Source organism: Physeter macrocephalus, chromosome 4 (genome assembly GCF_002837175.3).
Source record: "Physeter macrocephalus isolate SW-GA chromosome 4, ASM283717v5, whole genome shotgun sequence".
Classification (NCBI taxonomy): Eukaryota; Metazoa; Chordata; class Mammalia; order Artiodactyla; family Physeteridae; genus Physeter; species Physeter macrocephalus.
In genome coordinates, this window is record NC_041217.1 from 71,529,950 (window position 1) to 71,556,750 (window position 26,801).

Sequence of the window (26,801 nt, forward strand, 5' to 3'; positions counted from 1 at the left end):
CCGCCTGCCGATGCAGGGGAAACGGGTTCGTGCCCCGGTCCGGGAAGATCCCACATGCCGCGGAGCGGCTGGGCCCGTGAGCCATGGCGGCTGAGCCTGCGCGTCCGGAGCCTGTGCTCCGCAACGGGAGAGGCCACAGCAGTGAGAGGCCCGCGTACCACAATAAATAAATAAATAAATAAATAAATATGTTCATTATCTTGATTTGTGGTGGTTGTTTCATGTGTGTCAAAACTTATCAAATTGTACATTTTAAATATGTGTAATTTATTGTATGTCAAAATATTTAAAGGACATTTTTCACTTTTTAAAGCAGGCTTCGGGCAGGTTTTGTTTTTTGTTTTTTTAATCTTCCCCTTGGTAGCTCACCTTTTTTGAATCTCGCATTTGATCCTGGGTACTTTTTCCTATTGGGAGGAAAAAAATAACACACATAACACACCCAACTTCCGAAATATTAGCCTTCAATCTAAAACTGGTTTTTTTTTCACACATTTCCCTTTACAACTTATCTTGGCACCTTCCCTGTTATTCACTTCATCTCAGCTACTAGGGGTGTTGATGGGAGAGAGCTGGTTTCTAAGGTAACAACAGACAGGAAGGTACCACGCTTGGGAGGCTGGAGTGTACACCTGAGAGGTGACACCATAGACAACACAGACCTCCCCTCAGTGGGAGTTAAGGTGAGACGTCCCTTCTCCACTGAATGCCTTGAGATCCTCAAAAGTGATGAGGGAGCAAATTTCTGTGGGTGATATCTCAAGGGACACTGAGGAGGGAGATGAAGACGTGAGAGCACTAAGATAAAATTTGCTGTTCACTGCATCATGGGAAAAATGACTCTCTGGAGGGCTGAGGAGTTAAACCGCTGACCTCTACTTCCAGCTCCACCCTCCCCAGTTTCTCCTCAATAAGCCCTGCACCTCTTCTTTCTGATAAGTTTTGTCTATGCCTTGTTCTTTGTTTTGGTTTGGTTTTGGTTTTTTGGTTTTGTTTTTTTTTCACCAGTGCCTGTAACATACAGCCAGTACAGTTGACAGTTAAGCATAGACTCTGGGGCCAAACTGCCTGTGTCCCCAGCTCTGTGACCCTGAGCAAGCTACTTTAGCTCTCTGAGCCTCTGTTTCCCATCTGAAAATGAGGATAATAACCACCTCAAAAGGTTGCTGAGATGATCTAGTGGTTAATACTCATAATTTGTCTAGAACAGTATTTACATAATAAGCACTATGTATGTTTTGGGTATTATTATTTATTTTTTTAAGAAGATGTTGGGGGTAGGAGTTTATTCATTAATTTATTTATTTTTGCTGTGTTGGGGCTTCGTTTCTGTGCGAGGGCTTTCCCTAGCTGTGGCAAGCAGGGGCCACTCTTCATCGTGGTGCGCAGGCCTCACTATCACTGCCTCTCTTGTTGCAGAGCACAGGCTCCAGATGCGCAGGCTCAGTAGCTGTGGCTCACGGGCCTAGTTGCTCTGTGGCATGTGGGATCTTCCCAGACCAGGGCTCGAACCCGTGTCCCCTGCGTTAGCAGGCAGATTCTCAACCACTGCGCCACCAGGGAAGCCCTTGGGTATTATTATTTGGTATTTCTTCATATTAAAATTTTATTGGGAACTCAACAGGTTGAATGATCAGAATGTTCTGAGTGACAATGAAATGATATCTGTAACAGAGGTTTAATATTGGTTATTCTGGCTACCCAGAAGTATTCTAGAGAAATCTAAATCAGCTAAAAAATAAACCATAACATTTTCTCACCCGTAGGACTAAACAATATCTTAATTAAGCAAGCCTCTCTGCATCATTTTTCCAACTGATAAAGGTTGAAGAGGGATAAAAGATCTTCAATAAACAGTAACACTGTCCCTCCAGTGGTGATTTTATTTGCTAGGCCTGTCTCCTAACAGCATCCCAGAAGGAGAATGACTGAAACCTGGAGTCTGTCTTTCTAGACTTTACTCCTGGTTTGGGCTGAGGCGTCTCTGCATGAAAAAGTTGCTTCTCTAGAACTCACACTGGGAACCATTCAAGTTTCTCCATCACAGTTCTCCCTCAGCTATGCAATTAAATATTAAGTTTCTAGACTCCCTCTCAACACACATACACACAAAGAAGTTTTTTCCTTTGCTTCTCTCACCTAAAAATGAGGAGGTATGAACTCAAGCCTAAATGTATCAAACTAATCGGATTTCATGCAAATTACCTAAAACTTCTCTGTGCCATAGTTTCCTTAAGTGTAAATAAATTTAACCTAACAACTAATGAACATAACAATGAACGCCCTACCTATCCCACAGGATGTTGGGCAGAGAGGGTTCATTTATTAATAGAGTTCTTGGAAAAAAGGTAAAAGGACTCTGTCGATTCAAGATATCACTTCCTAACGTTTATCCTGATTTTCCTGCCCAGCAATCTGTAGTTTACAGAGCCCATGCTTGACCTTACTTAATCCTTACAACCTGCAAACAGCAGGTCACAAAGGTAGAAAGGGATACAGCCCCAAACAAACTCAGTTCTTTGGATTCCTAGTCTAGTGCTCTTTTCATTAACCAACAGCTGCTTCCAGATTCCTACAACCTAGTCTGTCTTGGGTACAATCTAATATTTTTTTTTTCCCTGAACTGAGACTGCAGTTCACTTAAATGACCAGCTAACTTCAGGGAGTTCTATCCTGCTAAGGCCACCACCCCCATCCCCACACTCTTCAAAGTGGCGTATACAAAGAGATACACTGCTCTGCAAGAGGAAAATATTTAAGTGCATTCACAACAGTATATAACAATAGTAAAAATAACTATTTAAGCTTTATATTAATATTTATTATTATTTATCTTTAATACACGGTCTGAGGCCTGACCCAGCACTCTCACCGGGTCACTACTTCAGAAGTCATCTGTCATGTGCAGTATGTGAGATGTTTCCAGGAACCCGCAGTAATGCCACACACAGTTCAGACATTCAGTTTCTTTATAATGTATGCCATCCACTGGATAAAAATAAGCCTCTTAATTGTTACAAACTTTACAATTTTTAGTAAAGACAGGGAAAATGACCATGAAAATTCTTGTTCTGCTGAGATTCATTGGTTATCTCCTGGGAGAGGCCTAAAAGAGATATAGAACAAAGCAGGGATACACATTTTTATTTTACAAAGTTCTATCAAAAATGGCTGGTAAGAGTATACTATCTAGCACTTATTTTCAAAAACAAAAAACAACAAAAATCCACTTAATCTGTCCCTTCAAGGTGAAGATGACAATCTATTAATTAGTGGGAAAGTTACTGCTTTTCTAAAGAAACTCATGCTTATTGAGAAAGCATTTGGAAAATGCCTGGCTGAAATGGTTCCAAAATTGTTATTTTAAAATTTATTTTTGGGTGGCACTGCATGGCTTGCAGGATCCTAGTTCCCTGACCAGGGATCAAACCCGCACCCCCTGCATTGGAAGCTGGGAGTCTTAACCACTGGACTGCCAGGGAAGTCCCTGTTATTTTTTTAATCACCAAAATCAGTGTGTTTCACCTGTAAAACTTTTGTCTGCACACCTGAAAACTAAGAAACAAAAATTTTAAATCTGTTTTAAAAATCTAAACGATACTTCCACGGGGGTTTGGACCCATTTGTTAAAAATATAAAACCTTCCAGTCATTCAAGGACTGATTGACTTAAGCTGTAAATTTACTAGTTGAATTTCAATTAAAAGCCTTTGCATCGTGGTGAATGGGATAGGAAGATGAGTTATCATAATTTAATAAATGCAATCAAGAATGCACTCCTTCTGCTTGACTCTTACCTCTTTGACAAGCATCTTTTCCAGTCGTGACAGCCATTAACTTTCACTAAAAAGTACGATTTTAAAATACACTTCATCTTTATTTTAATCTTTTAACATTTCTACTCTAGAGCAAGATTTATAACGTATGTAATAAAATACATTATTTTACAATTATACAAATAATTGTTTAAAAATATTACATAGATTAAGAAAGAATGATAAGAAAAATGTTTGGTGACCACTGATCTATCACCATAGAACAAGTGTCCACATTTGGGAACATCATTTTTGCAGGTAGTATAGGAAGGGAATAAGCAACAAAGTCAGTAGAAATTTGAACTGTGGTGCCTCAGATTCCAGGCAGGCCACCTGTCTTTGGAGATTCTGGCCTAGGGGTTGGTGGAGATGGGGTGAAGTTCTTTCTTTTATTTACCAACTTGTACCTGGTATAATTCAGAGGAAGGTTCTAGTTCATTCTGGGTCCTCAGCAGATGCTTGTTAGTTTCTTTTTCCTCTTGCTGTTTGCAAATTCATCACTTCTAACACTGCTGAGGTCACTCAGATCCCTCTTTACTGCTTATGGATGTGTGTGGGTAAATACACATATACGTGTATTTTCCCCCAGAACAATCAAGGTGGTGTGGAAGGGAGAGAACATATGCAAACACACCACCTCCGCAGGGTATTTTACAATAGCATTTACCCAGGCAAGAAGACAACGTTCACTCCCCAGTCCTAATGAAAAAGTTTCCTTTTTGTCTTAATTATTTTTAACCATAACGCTTGGGACCTTCTGACTAATGTCATGCTACTTGGAAAGATTTAGAAACCGTCAATCTTTGAGAGGGGGTTATGAAAATAGAACTGTCCTTGAAAGGATTTTCCATCGAGTTCAAAAACACTTTACCGAGTCTGGTGTTAAGATGCCCCAACAACCGGAGCGGGAAGAGCAGAAGGGTCTCTTCCCCCAGTGTCGGTGGGTGTTAGAAGTGAGGAGGACCACCGAAACGGGAGGGAAAGGTTAAAAGAGCTCCTGGCACCCAGGCAGGGGGCCGCGACAAATTTTTGAAAAATAAGATGAGAAAAGAGGTGGAGGTAGTGTGAGCAGAGGCGGTGGGAGAGCAAGCGTAGCGATGGTGAACCCAAAAACCAGTCCACGTGCGGAGGGGGCCTAGGAGCGCCGGGCACCGCAGCAGGGTGGGAAGAGGGGGAAGAAACAAAGGTCAGATCTTGAGCTCAGGGCAGTAAATGGGGGAAAAGCACCCAAGGGAAAGCAGCGAGAAGGCGGCCGGAGTGGTGACGGCGGCCGAGGCGGCGCCGTGTGACTCGCGGGGTCCGGGCCGGGGTCGCCGGCGAGCCAGGCCGGGAAAAGCCAGGGATCCGGCTAAGCTCGGGATCGGCTAGGCCGCACCGAGGGGCAGGGCCAGCGACTGTGGGGCCGCGGAGGGGACCCGCCGAGAACCGGCGGCGAGGGGTCGCGTCGGGGCAGAGCGCACAGGGAGACCTAGAGAGGTGCCGGCGGGGCGGGAACCGCGACCTCAGCACTCAGGGAAGGGAAGGCCGGTCGTCTTCCCGCCCCCGCCCCTAGCCGCGGCGTGAGGGGAAAGGCCGGCGGGCAGCGCTGGGAGGAGGAGCCTGCGGCCCCGCCCCCGCCGGAGCGAGGGAAGGAGAAAGGCTCGCGGGGAAGGAGGAGGGAGGGCAGCGCGGGGAGGGGGCGGCCGGCCGGGCCTGCGCCCGAGCGAGCGGCGAGCCGGGGGGGAAGGGGCCCGGAAGGAGGCGAGCGCGGCCGCGACGCCGGGAGCCGGACGCCTACCCGTGCCGGCCTGCCGCCGCCGCCTTCCCTGCCTGCGCCCGAGCCTGGAGTCCCGCGGCCGTCGAGACCGGAGCGCGGCGGTCGGGCGTGGGTTGAGCGGGCGAGCGGGGCCGGGAGCCGGAGGCCGCCGGCGGTCCTGCGCGAGGCGCGGTGGGCTTCTGCTTGCGAGATTAGGCGAGGGGCGGAAAGGGAGGAAAAAGAGAGGCCGAGCGAGAGAAGCCAGGCGATCGGATTGTCCAGGAGGCTGGTGTGGAGGAATATCCCACATCGAACTCAAATCCACAATAATAATCCAAACTATTAATAATAAGGGAGTTTTTCTGGCCAGACGAGAGGGAGAACAGGGGGAACGGGAAGAAGCGAAATCTCCGTTTCATGGAGGCTGAGGCAAGAGAAAATTTCGGAGCCTGGATGTGGAGGAGCAAAACAGAACTAACTCAGGAAATTGTCTTTCAGAAAAAGGCCGAACCTAGGCTGGGAATCAGGCTGGTGTAGGTGGAGAAACCTGCAAGTTTAAAGGAAAAAGAAAAGGAGAGAATATTTTCAGAGATTTTTCTCTGGTTTGTGGTATTGCTACCATTTTAAAGGTAAAAAGCATTGAATTTCAGGTGTTCTTTGATTTTTTTTTTTGGTGCGATTGGCTCATTTAAGAATTTCAAAACCTTTCATATAAAAGCTTTTTTTTTTAAGGAAATTCATAATTTTGGTTCCCAGGGTTGCACTGGACTTGGAAGGAGTGCTGTTGTGTACATACTAGTGTATGGTTTTATTTATTTTTTTACTGTGCAAATCAGCTGGAAGATTTTTTCCAGGTGTCAGTTTGGATTTTTTTTTTTTCTTTTTGGTCCCTCAGTATATTTGTTGTCGTTTTAAGCATTGGAGACCAGAGCATTATTTTTTCCCCCTTTGGAGCTTGAGGGTCTCTTGCCAACAGAAGGACAGCTAGGAAAACTAGATTAAAAGGATGGTTTTTATCTATATTTTGCAGTTAAGATTGATATTTTGAAGGCACATTCTTTCTGTGATTTTTTTTTTTTTTTAAGCCCATAGCGCTAACCTTGAAGAGATTTGTGGTTGGATTTTTGGTTTCTAAGAAGGTCATAGTTTTTTCTCTTTTTCTTTCGGTTTTTTTCTGTTTTGTTTTTTTTAAGAGGGAGGGAGGGGAAAAGGGGGCTAAGAAAGGAGACCATGTTAACTGGTAGAAGTAGAATGGAGCTTCAGTTACCAGGGTCCTGAGAGCTGGAAGAAAAAGGATTCTGTCTTCAAGTTGGGAGGCCATTCTCTCACCTTTCTTAAAAATTGCAAGCGATTGCAATTTGATCAGTCCTGATCAAGGCATCAAAACTACAGGATTCTGGAACCGTGGAGACACTGAGAAACCATGAGTGTAAGGTTACCCCAGAGTATAGACAGGTAAGTTTGCTAATAATGTGGTTTTTCAACACTTACTTAAGGAAAGACTGGGAGGGAAAGTGTTGCATTTTGATAAAAGAAGGGTCTGTGTGGGCTGTGGGAATTGGTGGGGTCTCTGGGGACTCTCTGGGCATGTGTGTTTATGTTCCCTCTGTGTGTGTCCATGTTCAAAACATATCTCCTGATTCAGTGTTTTTTAAATATAAACAGTAGACAGTGACGCCAGAAGTGGGGAAAGAGGGGGAAATGCTTTCCAGCCGCCTTTGACTTTTGCCAGGCCAGAGGCTGAATTTGAGTCCCTAACTTGCCAGCCTAGGGGTGGGAGGCGGGCACAGGCCTGGTCACGTGAGACCCCAAGGGTGATTGGGACCGGCTTTAGGTGTCGGAGCTGCTGGGGGAAGGGCCCTGGCAGGGGCGTGGGCCTCCACCGGCTGGTTGTTGTGGAATGGTGGGGCTTGGTGATGGGGTGGATCCCATTTCTAGAATGGGGAGGATGTTCTTGGCCTGAATGATGGGACAGAAACACCCTTTGCACCCATACAGGTCTGGATTTTTACTGGTGGCTGATAATGGCCCCCAAAATGCATAGGTCAGCACTAGAATTTCTTCCTCTTCAAGCTTGGGGTTTAATTGAAATCTGCCAACCAGCTGATGCTCTAGGTTAAATCTTCCAAGCCGTTTTTAATACGCTTGACCCTACAAAATGGGCCTTCCCTCCGCCTAGAGCCCGAAGGAGTTGTTTTAGGGTCTTAGGCCTGATGGGCAAGAGGCACTGGCCCTTAGAGTCTGAGCACAGGATGCCCTCCCCCCCCCCCACCTCCCCCAGGAGTCTGCCCAGTTGCCCCATCACCGGTAACACTATAGGTTTACAACTTTGTAAGGTGTCTGCCTTTTCCTTTCCTCTCCTCCTCAACCTTTTCTCCTTGAGAGTCTTTAGGGTAGTTTTGTGGGTGCTGGATGGATGGTTGGTTGGAGGACTGAACAAGCAAATGAAAGGACTGGGCCTGGAAAAAAAAAAAATTATTGGAGAGATAGGGAAGAATATTTGCAAGGGAACAATTGTTTTCTCCCTGTCCAGTTAACCTTTGATTATCCATGGTGATAATAATTTCTTTTGGGCTGTGGAATGTGGCCTAAAATGATACAATCTCTCTCTCTCCCAAACACTAATCTCTGTATTGCCTCAGAGTCCCCAGACAGGGACCTGACTTGGCAGTGGAGAGAAGGCAGACAGCCACAAAGGACAGATAGTATATGTGGCTGCTTGAACCTCCATCCCTTCCCCTTTTTGTTGGCTTCTCTTTAATTTGACTCTTGTAAAGGGAGAACTGAGGCGTGTGTCAAGGCAAGAAGTTGAAATGGTTACATGGCTGCCCTTCTCTTTTCATCCTCTTGGAATTTGGGAATTAGCGCACTTGCCTTTTTGAGATTTGGGGGTGAACTATTTCTCTGAATTCAGAGATGTGAGCAGACGGAAACCCAAGTGTTGGGGGTACAAGAAAAAGGCAATGAAGGTTCCTGGGCTAGTATAAGATGCTCCTCTGGGAGTTTGCATACCCTCATAGTCTTCTCAGGATTTGTATAGCACGGTTTTTCTGAGTGCTTTCATAGGAATGTATCTCATTTGAGCCTCCCAATATTTCCGTGAGGCAGACAAATCAGAGGTTATTATTCTCATTTTACAGAAGGGGTGATTGAGGCTCACGGGGGATACCTGGCTAGCCCAGTGCCATCTTCCCTGACTAGTGGCAAAATCTGGACTCAGTCGCAGGTCTTCTGATTCTGAACCCGGGGCTCTTTCTCTTGCCCCACTCTGTCTAAGTAGGTTTGTATACTGGTCCTGTGGAATAGGGGCGGGGGCCCCGTTTTATTCTTTCTGGCAGTAGGGTAAGATGCTTTTCAGAACCCCCTTGCACTTGGGATAATGGAGCTTCGCAGGGTGAGAGCGTTCCTCACCTCTACCACTACCCCAGTTCTCTTCCCCATTAAAGGTTCAGTTCTGGGACTTGGGTCCCCTTCACGGTATCTCCAGTTGTTTTGGATCGTACCCCTTTAGCAGTAGTTCATTCTATTGGCTATTTTGACACCTCAGATTCAAGACCCTGTGGATTTTAAATAATTTACAGTTTTACACAATTTTACACCATACTGGAGAGATTGAGTGGAGGGATTTCAGATTATAGAGTCAGGGCTTCTCTTTTAGTTTATCAATTTGCTGTTTAGAGAGCGTAGTGTAAGGTGCTGTGCTCAATGTTTCAAAAAATTTAAGTATGCAGTTCTTGCTTACAAAGAGCATGCAATCTACTTGAGGAACTAGGAAAGGTTTCAGACTCCTGAAGACCACATGAAAGCAACACTGGACTATAAGCTCTGTAAAGGTAGGAACTGTGTTTTGTTTGCTCAGTTATAGCCTGCACGCCTGGCTTAGTGCCTTGCATGGGGTGAGTGCTCACTGAATATTTGACCAACGAATATTGGATTGAGTGAACATGTCAGCATGTATAAATTCATCCGTTTCAGATTTTTCAACATTCATGTGTTAATTTCAAGTGTAGTCAAAGTAAGGTCAATTAGAGAAGGCTTCCTAGGTGATGCATGTTTTCTAGGACATAAGCATGGAGGACCATGTCTATGGAGAGAGATTGTGGTTCGAAGAATAGAAGGCTGTGGAATATTTATCCAGCAGAGTCAGGAAGTGACTTCTGGTTCCAAAGAAACATGAAGTATTTGCAGCTCATCTTGATCTTACAGTGTTAATCAGTTATTAGCGAAAGATGGGCTAAATTGTAGCTGTTCATGTCCCTTTCAGTTTTTGTCCATGGACAATTTATTGCCTGATAATGTGTGTTCTTCTCAGAAGTTTCTAAAAATGTGTTTGATATTGCAAGCAGAGATAATAATACTGAATTATTTTTATAGGAACGGTAATGAGTTTTGCTAAGCCATCTATATCCATTTGCCTAGTTCTCCATGGCAAATGTTTTTGAGATGGCCAGATGTGTTAGGAGCTTGCATCCATAAAACAGCTTTTCTCTGTTCAGAGATAGTTAGCTCATGTGAGGACCAAAGCAAATGGAGAAGTACTAGATTTAAGCTGAGAGTTCTTGGTTTGAGCCCTGGCATTCCCCTTAACTGTGTGATCTTGGGCAAATCACATGCCTCCTTTGGTTTCCTCATATGTAAGGCAATAGCTCATTTATATGAAATCCTTTCCGGTTCACAAACATTTTCACATAGCTTGTCATCTGAGGATTGTAACACTTAATTGTGTATTTCTCATGGTGCTACTGAAAGGAGCAAATCAAATTAGATAGGGACTTCCCTGGTGGTCCAGTGGTTAAGAATCTGCCTTCTAATGCAGGGGACGCAGGTTTGATCCCTGGTGGGGGAACTAAGATCCCACATGCCGAGGGGCAACTAAGCCTGCGTGCCACAGCTACTGAGCCCACATTCTCTGGAGCCAGCGTGCCACAACTAGAGAGCCCGAGCATCGCAACTACTGAGCCTGTGCGCTCTGGAGCTCATGTGCTACAGCAAGAGAGAGAAGCCCTCACGCCACAACAAAAGATCCCGAGTGCCGCAACTAAGACCCGACGCAGCCAAATAAATAAATAAAATATTTTTTTAAAAAAACAACATTAAAAACAAATCAAATTAGATAATATATTTCAAATTGCTTTCTAAACCAGAACTCTATAACTTTTAGATGGTAAACTCATGGATTTGATTTAACATCATGCACTACTTTCTGAACTGGCCCAAAACAAATTAAGAGTGAATTAAGAGTGACTGAAAGACCTTTCCATTGTTTTGAAGAATTTAACCAGAGTGAACAGGCATTTTTGTTGCAGAAGTGCATGAGGTTAGAAAGAAGGCATACTTTTCTAGTGGTCAGGGTTGGGTGATGATACTAGAATATGAGAAGGGGAAGGTTATTGAATCTCTTTCCCAGGAATTTTGATGAATGGGAGAGGCTTGAGCTACCTTGGCTTCCTTAGATAGGGATAGAAAGGATTTGTTTTATGATCTCTGGCTGTTCCTTGTTTTAGAAGCATATGACTTGCCTAATTCAGAATAAACCCAGAGCCAGCAACTGTTCCTTATCAGGGATCTGAGATTGAATGTAACTTTTCCCCAGCCTGTAGCCTTTTTTTTTTTTTTTTTTTTTTTAGAAGAGGCAAAATCTTTCATGAAGTGTATAGAGGAGGAGGGAGAAAAAGGCAGAGGAAGGAGGAAAGAGCCTTCAGGCTGAGGGGACGTTTGTAGCGAAGAAAAGCTAGTAGCCTAGGCTTAGGAGACTGGGCTTGTCTGAGAAGGAGGTGGGGGGAGGTTCTTCCCACCTCAGGCTCCCCCTTTGCACTTCAGGTTCTTACTGAGCCCTGGGAACAAGAAATCCCCAGACATTCAGCTGAGTTTCTGCCTAGTTTTGAGGTTGGCCTCCCAGAACAGTGACAGGGATCCAGAACTACAAAGAATAAGTCCCCTGAAATGCTGAGTCTTCTCCAGAATGTACCCTTGTGCTCTCCAGGCGTGAGATGAGAGATGGCAGTGGATTTGCAGATGAAACATGTGGTGATTAATCACCATTATGATCAGGAGCAGGCTGAGCTTACCTTCACACACTCAAAACATTTCTGAAAGAGCACCCTTTGATGAACAAATTTATTTAGCTTTTTTTTTTTTTTAAATAGTCAAAGTACTGTCAGTCCCTTTTGTTCTGTTTAGGAGGGTAGACAAAAAATGTGATAAGTTAAATGACAATGAGTTCATCAGAAATAAAAAAGATTCTGTGAAGGTCACATGGCTAATCCCCAAATTGGTATAAAGACAAAAGAGTTCTGGAAGCTCGCAACCTTCGTGGAATAGAGTTTGGAAACTTTTGGATAGTGTCTTTTGGATAGCAGTGATACTGCTTTAAAGATCTGGGAATCTGATGTATGTGAAAGGGCTGAACGCTGAAATTCCATAAAACGCAAGAGGAATGGTTTTAATCTATACTGACTGAATTTGCTTCACATCTTCATAGTGGCACTGCCTTTAAAAATCCATTTTATTGGTTTATTATTTTTAAAACTTAATTTCAAGATTTATCATGTGGTTTGGAAACCCTTTTCCCCATGGACTGTGCATTCTTCTTTCCTCAATCACCGTATTGGGAAAAGACCCAAGCATAGACCTGCTAGTGGCATCCAAGGTCACTCCTTTGCCCCATGGAGGGAAGCAGGACTACAGAAGTTGCAGATTGTGGTCTCAAAAGAAAAAAGTAATCATTACTTTATGAAAAGTCGTGTTAGATCCCCTGTGAAAAGAGGTTTGGAGTTCTGAGGGAAGACCCCCAGCATCCAAGTAAATAAATGAGTGAATTAGGGTAGCCAGCTTCTCAGATTTGATTCCTTCTAGCTGTTATGTTCTTTGAGCCTCTGAAAACATAATGCCTGTGCCCTTTCTTTCAGTGAGCCAGGACTTTTTTTCAGGACTCCTATCTGCCTTCCTGAAAACCAGTGAAAACGAAAGTTTGAAAAAACCAGGGAACAGAGCTGTCTGATGAAATGGGAGGGGAAAGTGGAAGGAGTACAGTGATGTGGAAGTGGAAGTGTGGGGAGAGGCGGGGAAACCTGTGGCCCCCAATAAAATTGGAGTAGGATTTGGAAGACATTTTCAAGGCCTGGAATAACACCCAGATTTATGGTCCTAAAACAACTGGACAGATTTGAGGGGAAAATCACAGAAGTCTTAAGTCTTAGGGGATCCTCCTCTTCCCTTTCCTCTTGACTCCAAATAGGGCATCTCCTGAGCTGGTCCAGAAGGTTGAGGGGCTCCCATTTTCAGTGATCTCTTGTGGTTCCATGAGTTGAATAGTTGTAAATTCTTTTGAATCCCAATTTTTCCTTTGCTACAATTTTTTTTTTTTTTTTTTTTTTTGTGGCTCCACTGTGTGGCATGTGGGATCTTAGTTCCCTGACCACGGCCAGGGATTGAATCCAGCCCAGTGAAAGCGCCGAGTCCTAACCATTGGACCACCGGGGAATTTCCTCCTTTGCTACAATTTAAGTCCATCTTCCTGTCTTCTACTTCTGATTTCAACATAGGCCCTAAAGTCACTAGTATCCCTCTGTCGTCTGCATTGACTTCTTCAGGATTCTCCTTATTCTAAAGAATAGGAAACTAAGACGTGAATGTGTGAGAAGGGGGCTTTGAAAAGTTAGGGTGAAGTGATTTCAGAGTCCTGATTCCCATCACTTTGTCCTCCAGTGCTTAAAGCTACCATAAAATGGTGCAATGGGATCTATAGTCACCAGTCGTGGACTGGCATCAAACCACGGAGGGAACGGGACCAATCTAACAACCTTCCAGATGATGACCTATGATCTGTGGCACTTGCAATCAGTCGGTTGGACGGCAAATATTTATCAAATAGCTCCATGCACAGCTCAGTTCTTAGTGTTCTGATAGATGATTTGCAAGAATGTGGAGCTTACATTCTTGTTGGGAAATGTAATTAATGAAGCAACACAAAACAATAAAAAGGTAGTACATCATTTCTGAATCTTGATGTATACCAAAAAGGTACATTTAGAGATGAGTAGAAAGTTGGTGCTAGTGAGAATAGCCAGGGGAGGGGTGGTTAGAAATTATTGAGGTTGAAGAAAGAGAGGAAGCTGTTTCAGACAAGGGGAACAACATAAGCAAAGGTTCTGGGGCAGAACCAAGCATTGGGTGGTCTCAGGATGGTAAGAGTGTTGGTCTTTGTAGAGCAGAGAGAAATTAGGTTGTCAAGGTGAGTATGGTGGGAGCGTGGGGGGGGATAAAGGTATTCAGACTGGATGTGGCAGGAAAAAGGGAACCAACAAGGTTTGTGTAATATATGGTGATAAAAGGAATGTTTAAGGAAAGAATTCGAATATTATTATGTAGGTGGGAAGAGAGCAAAAGATAATGTGAGAACAAAGAAGGGCAAGATTTGAAAGACATTTTGGAAGGAAAACCAACAGGGTATGTATGTTAAGGCTGAATCAGATTTGGTTCCCAGGTTTTGGAGACTGGCTATTGCTAGAAAAATTAAGACCATCATTAAAAGTCATTCTGCCTCCCATTGGTACCCAGCAATTCACTGAACATAGCATATCGAATGATACTTACTTTGCTGAGGCCCTTAGGTTAGGCTGTTTCTACCAAATAGATTTAGAGGTCTTCAGTGCAGTCTTCTAAAGAGAGGGAGAGAGGGCAGTGAGTTCTGAGAGCTCCCGAAGGAAATGGGGTCATGATTTGAGGAGATTAGCATATATTTGATATCCTGATTAATTAATCATACCCCACTCCCCCACTGCAGACCAAACTCCAGGGCTCAAGGGATATCTCTGCAGAAACCATCCTAGTAGCATGATTATAGAGAGTATAGGACTTGAAGTGAGAAGAGCTTTGTGTGAGTCCCAGCTTTTCCACTAACTAGCTATGTGATCAGGATGATTTGTGTAAAAGCATTTTGTGAATTCTATAGTGCCAAACATTTGGTGAGTGTTGTTGAGGCATTTGGTTTGGCAAGGACCCCTGAACTCTCCTCAGCTGCCGCGAGAAGACCTGTGCTTGGGTGCTGAGACCTGTGCTGATTCTAAACTGAGGACTGACAGGCATGGCTCTGGGAACGTATTGAACAAACACAGGACGGTACTAGTTAAAAATAAGGTGTTGGAAGATCTCATCCTAAGTCAATCCTTTTTTGCTGGAAACCTTCTTTGTACAGTGTCTTTCCAGCTCGAACTCCCCAGCTTGGGATCCATGCCTTCTTGCTTCAGTTCAGCCCACATCTCACTAATTGTAGGTCTTATTACTGTCCCCTACCATCCCGCTTCAGGTAGGCTAGCCTGTTTCCCAGGCCCACATCACTCTTTCCACATCTTTATATGAGTGTTCTCTTTCTCTCCCCAACTCCGGCTAGTCTTAGTTCCTTCAAGGTCACCTTTTCTGGTTAATATCATCAAACTCTATAGTACATTTATATTATTCAACATTCCTTTTGCACATACATATAGCAATTAGACTCTTATTAGCTTTTATATGTTGGTATAAAATAGTTTATATAAAAGTTGTAGCAGAATCCCTAGCACATGGTCGACTATTATAAATAAATGTTGGTGCTCTTCCATTCCTTGCATGTTTTATGTTGGTTATTGTGTCTTATCCTGTTTCTCAGGGTTCAAAAGCGATGTCTCTTCATTTTTCTAGATTGTCTTCTAGTGCTCAGTAGAGTTCTTTTTATACGAGGTATACTCCTCCCTACAGTTACCTGACTTGAACTGTAGTTCATTCTTGACATTTCCAATTCCCTCCATGCCTACCCAAGGGATTTCAAGAAAGCAACTCTAAACATTGCTGCTAGGAAGGGAGACCAAGAATTCCCCTTGTTCTTACTGGGTGCTAGGTCTTGGGCACTTGGTATTTCTTCTAGGGACAGAGCAGCCTTGTTGCGGTTGCTTGCCTTCAGCTTCTCCCAGCTCTCGGGGGATTTCCCCATTGGCGGCCTGGTTTCCGGGCTGCTGTTCCCTGCAGGGGTCTGACGGGGCACAGGGCCCACCCTGCCATTGTCCTGCCTGCCCCAGGCTGGCCCCATTCATTTCCCAGAGCACAGCCCTCAGAAGCTTCCTTCCAAGAGACTGCTGCTGCAGAGAAAGGCCACTGTTGTTCTGGGGGGAGGTGGCTGGAGAGAGTATAGTAAATAGCTTTGTGAATGGGACCTTGTATGAGACTAGAACCGCAGACCCTTTTCTCCTCCGAGCCCTAGGGATGGGGGCAGAAAACCACTTGGGCTTCAGTGTGTTCACAGGAATAGGATCTGAGGTTTAGGAATACTCATGCTATCCCTCAAATAAGGAGATTGGTCCATTTAACAAGTCTCCACTGGCTGGTGCACGTCAAGGCACTAGGATTCAATGTGAATAAGTTGCTTACCCTGCCCTCTGGGAGCCTGTGGTTTTGTGTGGGGAGACGCGGGCAAGCAGGAGTTGTATGATACCACCCTGAACTCTTCTGTGATATCAGTTGAAGCAAATGGGAGGGACAATAAAGAAACTTTCCTGGAGGAAGTGACCTTTAATTGAGGCCAGAAAATGAGAGCCAGGCTTGGGCGAGGGAAAGTCCAGGCAGAGGGAACAGCATGTACTGAAGACAGAAGAAAAGGAAGGACATGGTATGGCGGGAGCTGAAAGTAGCTATGGTCTATAGCGAGACCTTGGAACAATTAATTAAATGAAACAGGAGCGTACAGGAGCTAGGGCCTGGGAATCATGTAATCCTCCCTATTAGGAGTTTTGGACTTTATCCTGAGGGCAGTGAAACACCATTGCAAGACAAGTAGGGAGTGACGTGGTAAGATAGGCTTTTAGAAAAACAAGTTCACCCGACTGCAGTGTGGACGTTTAAATTGAAAGAACAAAAGAATAGAGAGGGAGGACAAATTAGGAGCCCATTGTGGTAATCTGGGCAGGAGGTGATGGTGGCCTCTACTAGGCAAGTGACAGTGGAGATGGAGAAAAATGAAGGATTAGAAGACCAAGTAGTTGGTTGTGGGGGGGGCAACGCTGACAGCCTTTTCCTTGCCTTGGGCTGGTGGGTGGTACTAGTCAATGAAAAGGGGAACTGAGGAGGAAGAGCGTGATTGAGGGAAGGAGTCCCTTTTGGACATGATGAGTTTGAAGTGCCTGTGGGAGATCCCAGGGAAGCTGTTCAGTAGGTTGGCAGCTGGTTATGCAGGCCTGGAGGTCAGGAGGGCGTGCTGGGACGTGGGTAATCAACATCCGACCGAATGGTGGAAGTGTGAGGCTGTCCAGGGACAGGGTGTAGAGTGAGAAGAGGGCCTTGGACAGAACCCTGAGGGGCACTGCATTCAAAGGTGAGGCAAAGGAAGAGGATCCCACACAAGAGACTGGTGGGGAGTGGCAGGAAAACAGGAGCCAGGGCAGTGTGGAATCTCAGAAATGAAGGGAAGGAGTGGCCAGCAGTGTCAAGTGCTCCCAAGAGGCAAAGGATGGAAAAGATAGAGAAGTGTCTGGATTTAGTAACTAGGAAGATTTTCATGGCCTTGGGGGGATGTGGGGAGGAGCCAGTTTGCAGTGAGTTTAAGAGGGAAGAGGCAGTGAGGAAAGGGTGATAGTCTGGTGAATTCTTTTATGAAGTTTGGTCAGAAAGAAGAGGAGAAAAAATGGAGCCCCTTAGTCCCCCTCAATAGGCCTTTGAGTTCATTATTTTCAAGGTAGAACTAGGTTGTCTTAAGTCAGAGGTTAGCATACATCAGAGTCTGCTGTGGGAGAGGCAGGAGGGGAGATGTGTGACAGGATTAAAGGAAAGATTAGACCCAAGAAGTCAGTTTTTAAAGTAGGGGAGGACACAATTGACAGGGAGAGAAAGATGGAAGGTTTATAAGACTGAGATAAGAGTGCCATAATGATGGCGCGCCTTTGTATTTCTGCAGTATGATATGTAGTTTGCAAAGCGTTTTTGGTCTGTTATCTTATTGAGGTAGTCCAGGCAAGTATTTGCATTCCTATATTATAGGTGGGGAAACAAGCTCAGGGAGGCTTTAATGATTTGCCTAAGCCTGTAAACTAGTAAACAATGGGATTGGGATTTAAAAAAAAAAAAAATCTGTGTTTACAGAGCCCTAGCCTAGTGCTCTTTCCATTTTCCTGTCCCCCTGGCCAGGCTCACTGGTAAAAATGTGTAAATCTTTGAGGGAGCCAGACATCAGGTTTGCTTGACATAGGTGAGGGGTGTCCTCCACGATAAGAGATTGGTAAATCGGAAATCAAGTCTCTTGAGTATTTAATCTCTTCCCGATAAGCTTTCCTTGTCCATGGCCTCCCTGTAGGACCTGAGGTTTGCATTCACTATCCAAGAGGAAGGAAACTTCCCTCCCTCTCTGCCTCCTGGTTGGTTAATGATGGGGAAAGAGTGGCACTCTGGGGCCAGGTAAGTTCAGTGACTTTGGGAAGAATAAAATCTCAGAAGTGACTGAGCATTCTTCCACTAAGCAGTGTGGCACCTTTAAACTACTCAGGGGCCTTATCTGTGTGTACCCTGCGGTGCCTGGACTGTGTAGTGAATGGATGCTCAGTAAAGTTTAACTAAATGAATGGATACAATATTTATTTATTTATTTGGCCGCAGCACACAGCACGCAGGACCTTAGTTCCCTGACCAGGATGGAACCCACACCCCCTGCAGTGGAAGCGTGGAGTCCTAACCACTGGACCACCAGGGAGGTCCCTGGATACAATTTTTTAATTAACGCTTTATGATATATAATTCACATACCATAAAATTCACCACTTTAGAGTGTACAATTCAATGGGTTTTAGTATATTCACAGAGTTGTGCAACTGTCCCTATTATCTAATTCCAGAAGATTTTCATCACCCCAAACGAAACCTCGTATCTGTATCCGTTAGCAGCCACTCTCCACACCACCCAACTATCCCCAGGCAACCATGAATCTACTTTCTGTCTCTATAGATTTGTCTATTCTGGACATTTCCTATACATGGAATCATATAATATGTGGCCTTTTGTGCCTGGCTTCTTTCACTTAGCATGATATTTTTCCAAGTTCATCCATGTTGTAGCACATATCAGTACTTTATTCCTTTTTATGGCCAAATAATATTCCATCGTATGGATATACTACCTTCTGTTTATCCATTCATCAGTTGACGGGCATTTGGGTTGTTTCCACTGCTCGGCTATGATGCATAATGCTGCTTTGAACATTTGTGTACAAGTTTTTGTGTGGATGTATCTTTTCATTTCTCTTGGGTGTATACTTAGGGTGGGAGTTGCTGGATCATATGCTATCTCTGTGTTTAGCATTTTAAGGAACTACCAAATTGTTTTCCAAAGTGGCTGCACCATTTTACATTCCCACCAACAAACTGTGAGAATCCAGTTTTCCCACATCTTCACCAATACTTGTTTCTTTGTCTGTCTTTTTGATTATAGCCATCCTAGTGGGTATAAAGTGGTACCTCATTGTGATTTTGATTTGCATTTTCTTAATGACATTGAGCATCTTTTCATGTGCTTACTGGCAATTTGCATGTCTTCTTTAGAGAAATGTCTATTCAAATCCTTTGTCCATTTTTTGTTTGTCTTTTTAAATTATTTATTTATTTATTCATTTACTTATTTATTTATTTGGCTGTGTCAGGTCTTAGTTGTGGCACACGGGATCTTCGTTGCTGCATGCAGGATCTTTCACTGCAGCCCTCGGGCTTCTCTAGTTGCAGCATGAGGACCCTAGAGCGCACCAGCTTAGTTGCCCCGCGGCATGTGGGATCTTAGTTCCCCAACCAGGGATTGAACCCGCGTCCCCTGCATTGGAAGGCGGATTCTTAACCACTGGACCACCAGGGAAGTCCCTGTGTACTTGTCTTTTTATTGTTGAGTAATGGATACAGTTTTAAGCTAAGTCACTTAACCTCACTAGGCCTCTCAGTTTCATCAATCGTAAAATGGGAAAGTTGGATTTGATCTCTGAGATCCATCCAACTCTCATGTTAATCTGTGGAACTTCGGTCACTCCTTTAAGGTTCTACTCACCATGTTGCAGTACAGACTAGTTGTTAGGAGTATGACTTTTGTGTCAAATAGACCTGGGTTTCCTCTTACTCCGTCCCTCTCAGCCTCAGTTTTTCCTTTTGGAAAATGAGAAGTGTATTTCTCTCATAGGGTTCTTGCAAAAATTAAGTAAAAGTAATGCATGTAAAGTGCTTAGCAAAATACCTGACATAGTTAAGAGTTCAGTATATGCTAGCTATTATTATTATCTCATTACTACCTCCTATCTTATAGTCTCTAGTTGGATGAGCCAGGTCCCCATCCCTTAGGTGTGACTTAGCTGTCCTGGTCATGGAGGCTTTGCACAGATGAATATTGTTCAAAATATCCATTGCTGCATAACAAACCACCCCAAATATTGGCTGAACATAATACTAATGATTTTGCTCAAAATTCTGGGGGTTGACTGGGTTGAGCTAAGCAGTTGTTCCCAGTTGGGATCTCTCAAACAGGTGCAGTTATATAGGCGCCGACCTGGCCTGGGCTTCAAAGCCTTCTTCACTGTGGCCCCTGTGTTGGGAAGACTCAAGACAGCTGGGAGCTGAAACAGCTGGAGCTCCTCGACTCTCTCTGTCTCTGTCTCTTTCTTTTCCTCTCTCTGGAATCTCTATAGATTCTCTTTCCACATGGTGGGGTGAGGGTAGCCAGACTTCTTAGAGGGTGACTGAAGGCTCCCAGAGCAGGCATCCCGTGATATTTGCAGAGGCTGCATCACCCTTTATGAGCTAGCCTCAGAGATCACATTGTGTCAGTTTTGCCCTACTCTTCTTATTAGTGGAGGGAGTCACAAAGGCCTGGCCAGGATTAGGGAAGGGATATGGATGCCACCTCCTGATGGGGAGTGGCATGAAGAACGGGAAATACTGTTGTGGTTACTTTTGGAAAATTCAGTTTGCCACAGTCACTTAATTTCTTTATGGTTAATTTTTGTCCCTCCTGTCCTTCAAATACCACTTCCAAACTTACTTACTAGTGAAGTCTTACCTGATTAACTGCTTGATTCAGGTTTCTCCTTTTTCCTGTATCTCTCACCACATAAATCCCTGTTGATTTTTATGTCATATCTGCTTATCTTTTCTGTCATCTGTAATACTCCTGTAGTACGTACAACTGAGCTCTGTGCTCTTTAAGTGGTGCCAGCTAGTGCCCTAATTCTCCAGTTGGGGTTTTTCCAATAACTTTAATCGGCTAGTGTTCAAGTGTTGACTGGTTCTCTCTTGGTTAAAAGTTCTTGCCACTTTTCAGACTAACTGCTAACTCTAATCTATCTGGCACTGTAGGGAAACCCAAGTCCTCCAGCCTTTTGTTCTCTCATATGACACTACATCCAACCGTATAAGTATATAGAAGGGTGGATAGGGGAAGATCTGGAATAACAACTGGCATTTGTCCAGCCCTTTACTATTTTTTGGAAAGTGCTTTAATAGTAATTCTGATACATACTTATTACAGTTATTTTTCTCCTTTATATATGAGAACACCGAGGCTCACGGGAGTTGAGACTTGAAATCACAATTGTAGTGAACCAAGGTCCCTGGCTCTAAATCCTGGGCTTCCTCTCCTTGGTTGAGGAGGGGGTCTGGTTTGGGCCCGGTGTAACACTCTTAATCACCCAGAGCTCCGGGGAACCCCACAGTACTGATCTCAGAAATCGCTTTCCACCTCCTAGTCTTTGCTGAAGGAGGTAAACTCAGACAAAATCTTCTACCATTCTAGCCCTACCTTCTCTGTAACAGTCATACAGTGATCTGGAACTCTGAGCTGTGTTTTCCTCCCATGGTCTCGCCTCTGCCGCTTTTATTCTTTACACCAGAGATTGAGTTTCTTGGGAGCCCTGTGAGCTTGGTTACTTTGGAAAAGGATCCTCCCAATTGGGGAAAGTGTGTGTGTGTGTGTTTTCTAGCAGGAGGGTCTGAGAAATACTGCTTATAGGCTAGGAAGCATGGAAGGAGCAAAAGGATGGGAAGGTAGCTAGAGAAGATAGAAAAAAAAAATCTCCCAAAGTGGTTAAAGTTCTCTTGTCTTCAGTTGAGGGAGAGTAAAGTCAGATGCAAAACTGATGCTTTCTCGCATCTGACCCTGCTGGTGATCTGCCACTGCCTCCAAATTGATACTTGTGTCATCAGGGGCTCTTGACTGAGAGTCTGCTTCATTTCATTTCCTGTCTTGGTGATCCAGTGCTTGGGGAGTTTTATTAGGGTACTGTTGGAAGAACTAGGACACAAACCAGGCAAAGGATAAGAACCACTTAATATAATAATCCTTGCAGTACCAACCATTTATACAGTGCTTTTATTCCTCAAAGCACTTTCCATCTATTGTTGTACTTTAACCTCACTATATACTTGTGAGGAAGAGCCTAGGGCATGAGGGAGGCATCTCTCTTCAGCTGGCTTAGTTTCTGTCTCTTCCTCTCCCTCCTTGGAGGTGGGTTCCCCCAGGACACACTGTTTCGATAGCTCTTTCCAGCTTTTGGAATTGCCTCCCTTCTGATACAACTTAGCCCCTCTGTCTTTCCCATGAATGGGGTGCCTTCCCTCCCTGGTGTTTATTAACAGGGGAACCTGCTCATCTGTGTGGCCGTCCTGTCTGTCACCATCAATCTCATGGAGAGCCTTTTATATGAAAGCTACAAGATTAGAAAATAAATTGGCTGAGGCAGGATTACTGACTCAGAGGGCTTGGAACCCGCAGCTTCAGGAGGGCATGGAGAAGGGGTGGTGAGGAGGGAAGGATGAGATAACAAGCTGGCAGCATGAATCCTACTGGAATCTGAGGTTCTTCTTCCCTCTCTACCAGATTTATCCCCCATCTCATTCTGGCTGCCATCATCTCCATCAGCATCTACTCCTGCCCTGTATTATGTGCTTATCCCTCTTCTAGAGGCCTTGGGGAAGATAATGGAGACTAGGGGTCCCTGACTTTAGGGAACCTAAAGGCTAGTTGGGAAGGCACCTGCAAAAGATCTAAGAACCCTTAAGCAGCAAGGGTGGAATAAAGGCATCACAGCTCACAGCCAGGGAGCTTACTGTCAGCTTGGTAGAGATAAGGAATCTCCTCTGCTTTCTGATTTTGCCTTCGAGTCTTATTTGGCAATTACTTGACTTCAGCAAGAAATGTGTCTTGATCCCAGGTTGGTATGTCAGCATTGTGCTAGAGGTTATGGGGATTTAATATTTACAGGCAGATATTTAACCTGAGATATGTGTTCAAAAAATATGAAATGAATAATAAAGGAATAGTCACTCAAGATGCCAGAGAAGTGACGTATCTGATGCACCTTTTAAAATATTTTCTCTGGTATTACGAATAGACTAGGGGTTCAAGAGAAAAGCAGGAAGGACTATTAAGCTCTTGCAGTAATCTAGGCAGGAGATGATGGGCATAATTACTGAGTTAAAAATCGCTACTGTTTTTACTGTGGCACAGATACAAACATCTTTTTTTTCCACCTTAACCAACAGACTGTGCTTTTATTTTTAAAATTGAGGTAAAATTCACATAATATAAAATTAACCATCTAAAATATACAGGTCTGGGCTTCCCTGGTGGCGCAGTGGTTGCGAGTTCGCCTGCCGATGCAGGGGACACGGGTTCGGGACACGGGTTCGTGCCCCGGTCCGGGAAGATCCCACATGCCGCGGAGCGGCTGGGCCCATGAGCCATGGCCGCTGAGCCTGTGTAACGGGACAGGCCACAACAGTGAGAGGCCCACGTACCACAAAAAATAATAATAATAATAAAATAAAATATACAGGTCAGTGGCATTAAGTACATTCACAGCGTTGTACAACCATCACCTCTATCTAGTTCCAAAACATTTCATCTCCCCAAAGGGAAACTCCTTACTCATTAGCAGTCATTCCCCATTCTCCCCTCTCCCCTACCCTACAAACGTCTTAAACTTAGGAATAGGGTAGGTTTCTATGGGGTTTTGTTCCCTTCCCCCATATATCTTAGCTTTAATATATCTTTATTGGTCAGAGGTGAAAAGCGAATTGTTTATAAATGTACCCTAAAGTCAAGAGATAAATACATTAGATGCAAAATACATAGCAGGCTGGGCACCTCCCATACCTGCAGACAAGATTTTTGAGGATTAGTGAATTGGCTGATTTAATTGCTACTTCATCTAACCTTCATGACTTCACAATCCACTGCCATTTATTCGCATCATAATAATCCCTTGTGTTTGTGCATTACTTTGTAGTTTTACAGTTTGAGTGTTTTCACATATATTCTTTTTTTTGTAACAGCTTTATTGAAATATAATTCACAAGCCATACAATTCATACTCAAGGTGTGCAGCCATCACCACTATCTAATACCAGACATTTTCATCACCCCAAAAAAGAAACCTTATACCCATTAGCAGTCACTTTCCATTCCCCTCTCCCCACAGCCTCGGGCAACCACTAATCTACTTTCTGTCTCTATAGATTTGCTTATTCTGAACGTGCCATATAAATGGAATCATACAATATTTGTTCTTTTGTGTCTGGTTTATATCACTTAATGTATTTTCAGGTTTCATCTATGTTGTAGTATGTGTCAGAATTTTATTCCTTTTTATGGCTGAATAATACTGTATTCCGTTGTGTATACATAGCATCTTTTGTTTTATCTATTTACTTATTTGGCTGTGTTGGGTCTTCGTTGCTACATGTAGGCTTTCTCTAGGTGCAGTGAGCGAGGGCTACTCTTCATTGTCGTGCGCAGGCTTCTCACTGCAGTGGCTTCTCTCGTTGCAGAGCACGGGCTTCAGTAGTTGCGGCTCGCGGGCTCTAGAGCGCAGGCTCAGTAGTTGTGGTGCACGGGCTTAGTTGCTCCGTGCCATGTGGGATCTTCCCGGACCAGGGCTTGAACCCGTGTCGCCTGCATTGGCAGGCGGATTCTTAACCACTGCACCACCAGGGAAGCATCACATTTTGGTGATTTATGAATAATACTGTTGTTAACATTGGTGTACAGGTATATGTTTGAGTCCCTGTTTACAGTTCTCTTGGGTATATACCTCATAGGAGAATGACTGGATCATGTGATAGCCCTGTGTTTAGCATTTTGAGAAACTGCCAAACTGTTTTGCAAAGGTGGCTGCACCATTTTACATTGCCACCAGCAATCTGTGAGGGTTTCTAATTCTCCACATCCTCTCCACCACTTGTCATTATTTGCCTTTTTTATTATAGTGGGTGTAAAGTAGTATCTCATTGTTTTGATTTGCATTTTCTTAATGACTAATGATGTTGAGCATCTTTTCATGTGCTTCTTGGTCATTGTATATCTTCTTTAGAGAAATGTCTTATGCTAAACCAACCTTGCATTCCTGGGGTAAATCCCACTTGGTCATGGTATATAATCCTTTTTACATGTTGCTGGATTCAGTATGCTAGCATTTTGATGATAATTTTTGTGCATATAGTCTTATTTAATCTTTAGACTAGCACTATGAGATTAGGGTTCCCATGAAAAACTGAAGCATAAATTAAGCAGTTTTCCTGTGACTGCATAGTGTCAGGACTAGAATAGGAAAGTAAGACTTTTGAATTTAGTCTAATTTTCTTACCACTGCTTTACTTTGCCCCTCTTTTTAGCATAGATAACCAACAGTTGTTTTCACTTATTTGGGCTGTTTTCCTTTTTTGAAATCCTATCATTATTGCTTAGATTGAAAACTCCCATTACATGGCCACACAATTAAGACTTAATATTAGATGCATTTTGAATGATAATGAAATTTATATCCTTGATGGTTATTAATTTGATTTTAAATGTGTCCTTGTCATTGTCTCCTTTTTGAATGAGGAACATTGCAGAGGAAGGACGTATCTGTGTTTCTTCTCTCTTTTTTAATGCTCAGCATTTGCTGTGCCCAAATAAAGACTAAAGGCTTTAGGACTGGAAGGATGCATCTCTATAGTGCCCACCTGAAAGCATCTAAGAACAGCTTATTCTGCTGGCCTAAAATCCTCTTGAACAGCTCTCTTCTACCTGAATTGTGTACCCCATCACACCTGTCTCTCTCCCTCCTTCCTAAGTAGCAACTGGCTTATCAGAGACAGTAATTGCTGAGAATTTACTGACAGAATCTCAGCATTAAATCTTCGGCTTTTGCCACCTTTTCTGATGTGTGCATAAGCAGGCTATAACACATTTCACATTGAGGTACAAGCATTTAGAGACCAAGAAAAGCTCTTCTGGAGAGCTCATGAGAGTGAGTGGGGAGCACGTGGGCAGACATTTCCCTGTAAGTATATAACATTGGTGGATATGTGTGAATGCTTTTGAATTCTTATTGTCTACATGTAATTCAATTGCTTTATCCATGTCAGCGTTGTAATTTATCCTTGCCACCTCTGAACTCCTTAGCTCCTTCTCTAGTAAAAAATAGGGGGGAAAAGAATTTATTTTAACGTTAGTCAAAGCCCAACATCCCTAAATATATCTTCTGAAAAACAAGACCACGTGTTCAATTACAAAGGCAAATGAAAATGCTTTTTGTGTTACACGTTTTTGCTGAATACTTGTGCTGCCTCTTCATTAATGTGGATATTTAGGACTTGCCTATGCATCAATTGATTAATCATTTGTATGTGTAAAGAGATAGAATGCAAATGTGTATGTACTTATTGCGATTTTCTCCTGTTTTAAATCCAGAAGCCATTGCCTCATTTTATAGTCTAGCAGCACTGTGACCTGGATAATGGACAGAATGTCTTGGGACACACTTGTGTTACCAGTTAATAGAGACTGCTTGCATCTCTATAATTGAAAAGGGCAATGTTTAGTTTCCAGTGTGGACTCAGAATATTTTTTTTTCCCTTAATGTGTTTTTTTTCCTTTTAATAGTTTTATTCTGGTATATTTGATCTACAATCAGTGTATACATTTACAGTATATAATTTGATGCATTTTGACATTGTGTACATCTGTGGCACTATCCCCACAATTAAGACAAGGAACATACCCCTCACTCCCAAAAGTTTCCTCATGCCCCTTTGTAATCTTGTTCTCTCTCTTCTCTTCTTTCCCATCCCCAGGAAACTATCCTTGGGGATTTCTTTTCTATCACTGTAGATTAGTTCACATCTTCTGTAACTTTCTATAAATGGAATTATACTCTGTGTCCTTTTTTCTTGCCTGACTTCTGTCACTCAGCACAATTATTTGAGGTTAGTCCATGTTGTATGT

General features: G+C 43.6%; 1 protein-coding gene and 1 long non-coding RNA gene across 2 annotated transcripts in view; one reads left to right on the forward strand and one right to left on the reverse strand.

Annotated features, from left to right (window-relative positions):
• The window catches only part of LOC129392031 (uncharacterized), a 6,066-nt gene extending 3,141 nt beyond the window's left edge, over window positions 1–2,925 (reverse strand). The window contains exons 1-2 of the long non-coding RNA XR_008616980.1: window positions 2,873–2,925; window positions 370–407 (exon numbers count right to left, since the gene is read on the reverse strand). This is a non-coding gene — a long non-coding RNA (uncharacterized lncRNA). The remainder of the gene's footprint in view (window positions 1–369; window positions 408–2,872) is intronic.
• Window positions 2,926–5,511: 2,586 nt separating this feature from the next.
• Window positions 5,512–26,801, forward strand: part of LOC114486044 (rho guanine nucleotide exchange factor 11-like) — a 76,235-nt gene continuing 54,945 nt past the window's right edge. Inside the window, exons 1-2 of the mRNA XM_028488148.2 lie at window positions 5,512–6,178; window positions 6,942–7,004. Coding sequence (XP_028343949.1) covers window positions 6,973–7,004 — 32 coding nt within the window. The 5' untranslated portion in view covers window positions 5,512–6,178; window positions 6,942–6,972. The remainder of the gene's footprint in view (window positions 6,179–6,941; window positions 7,005–26,801) is intronic.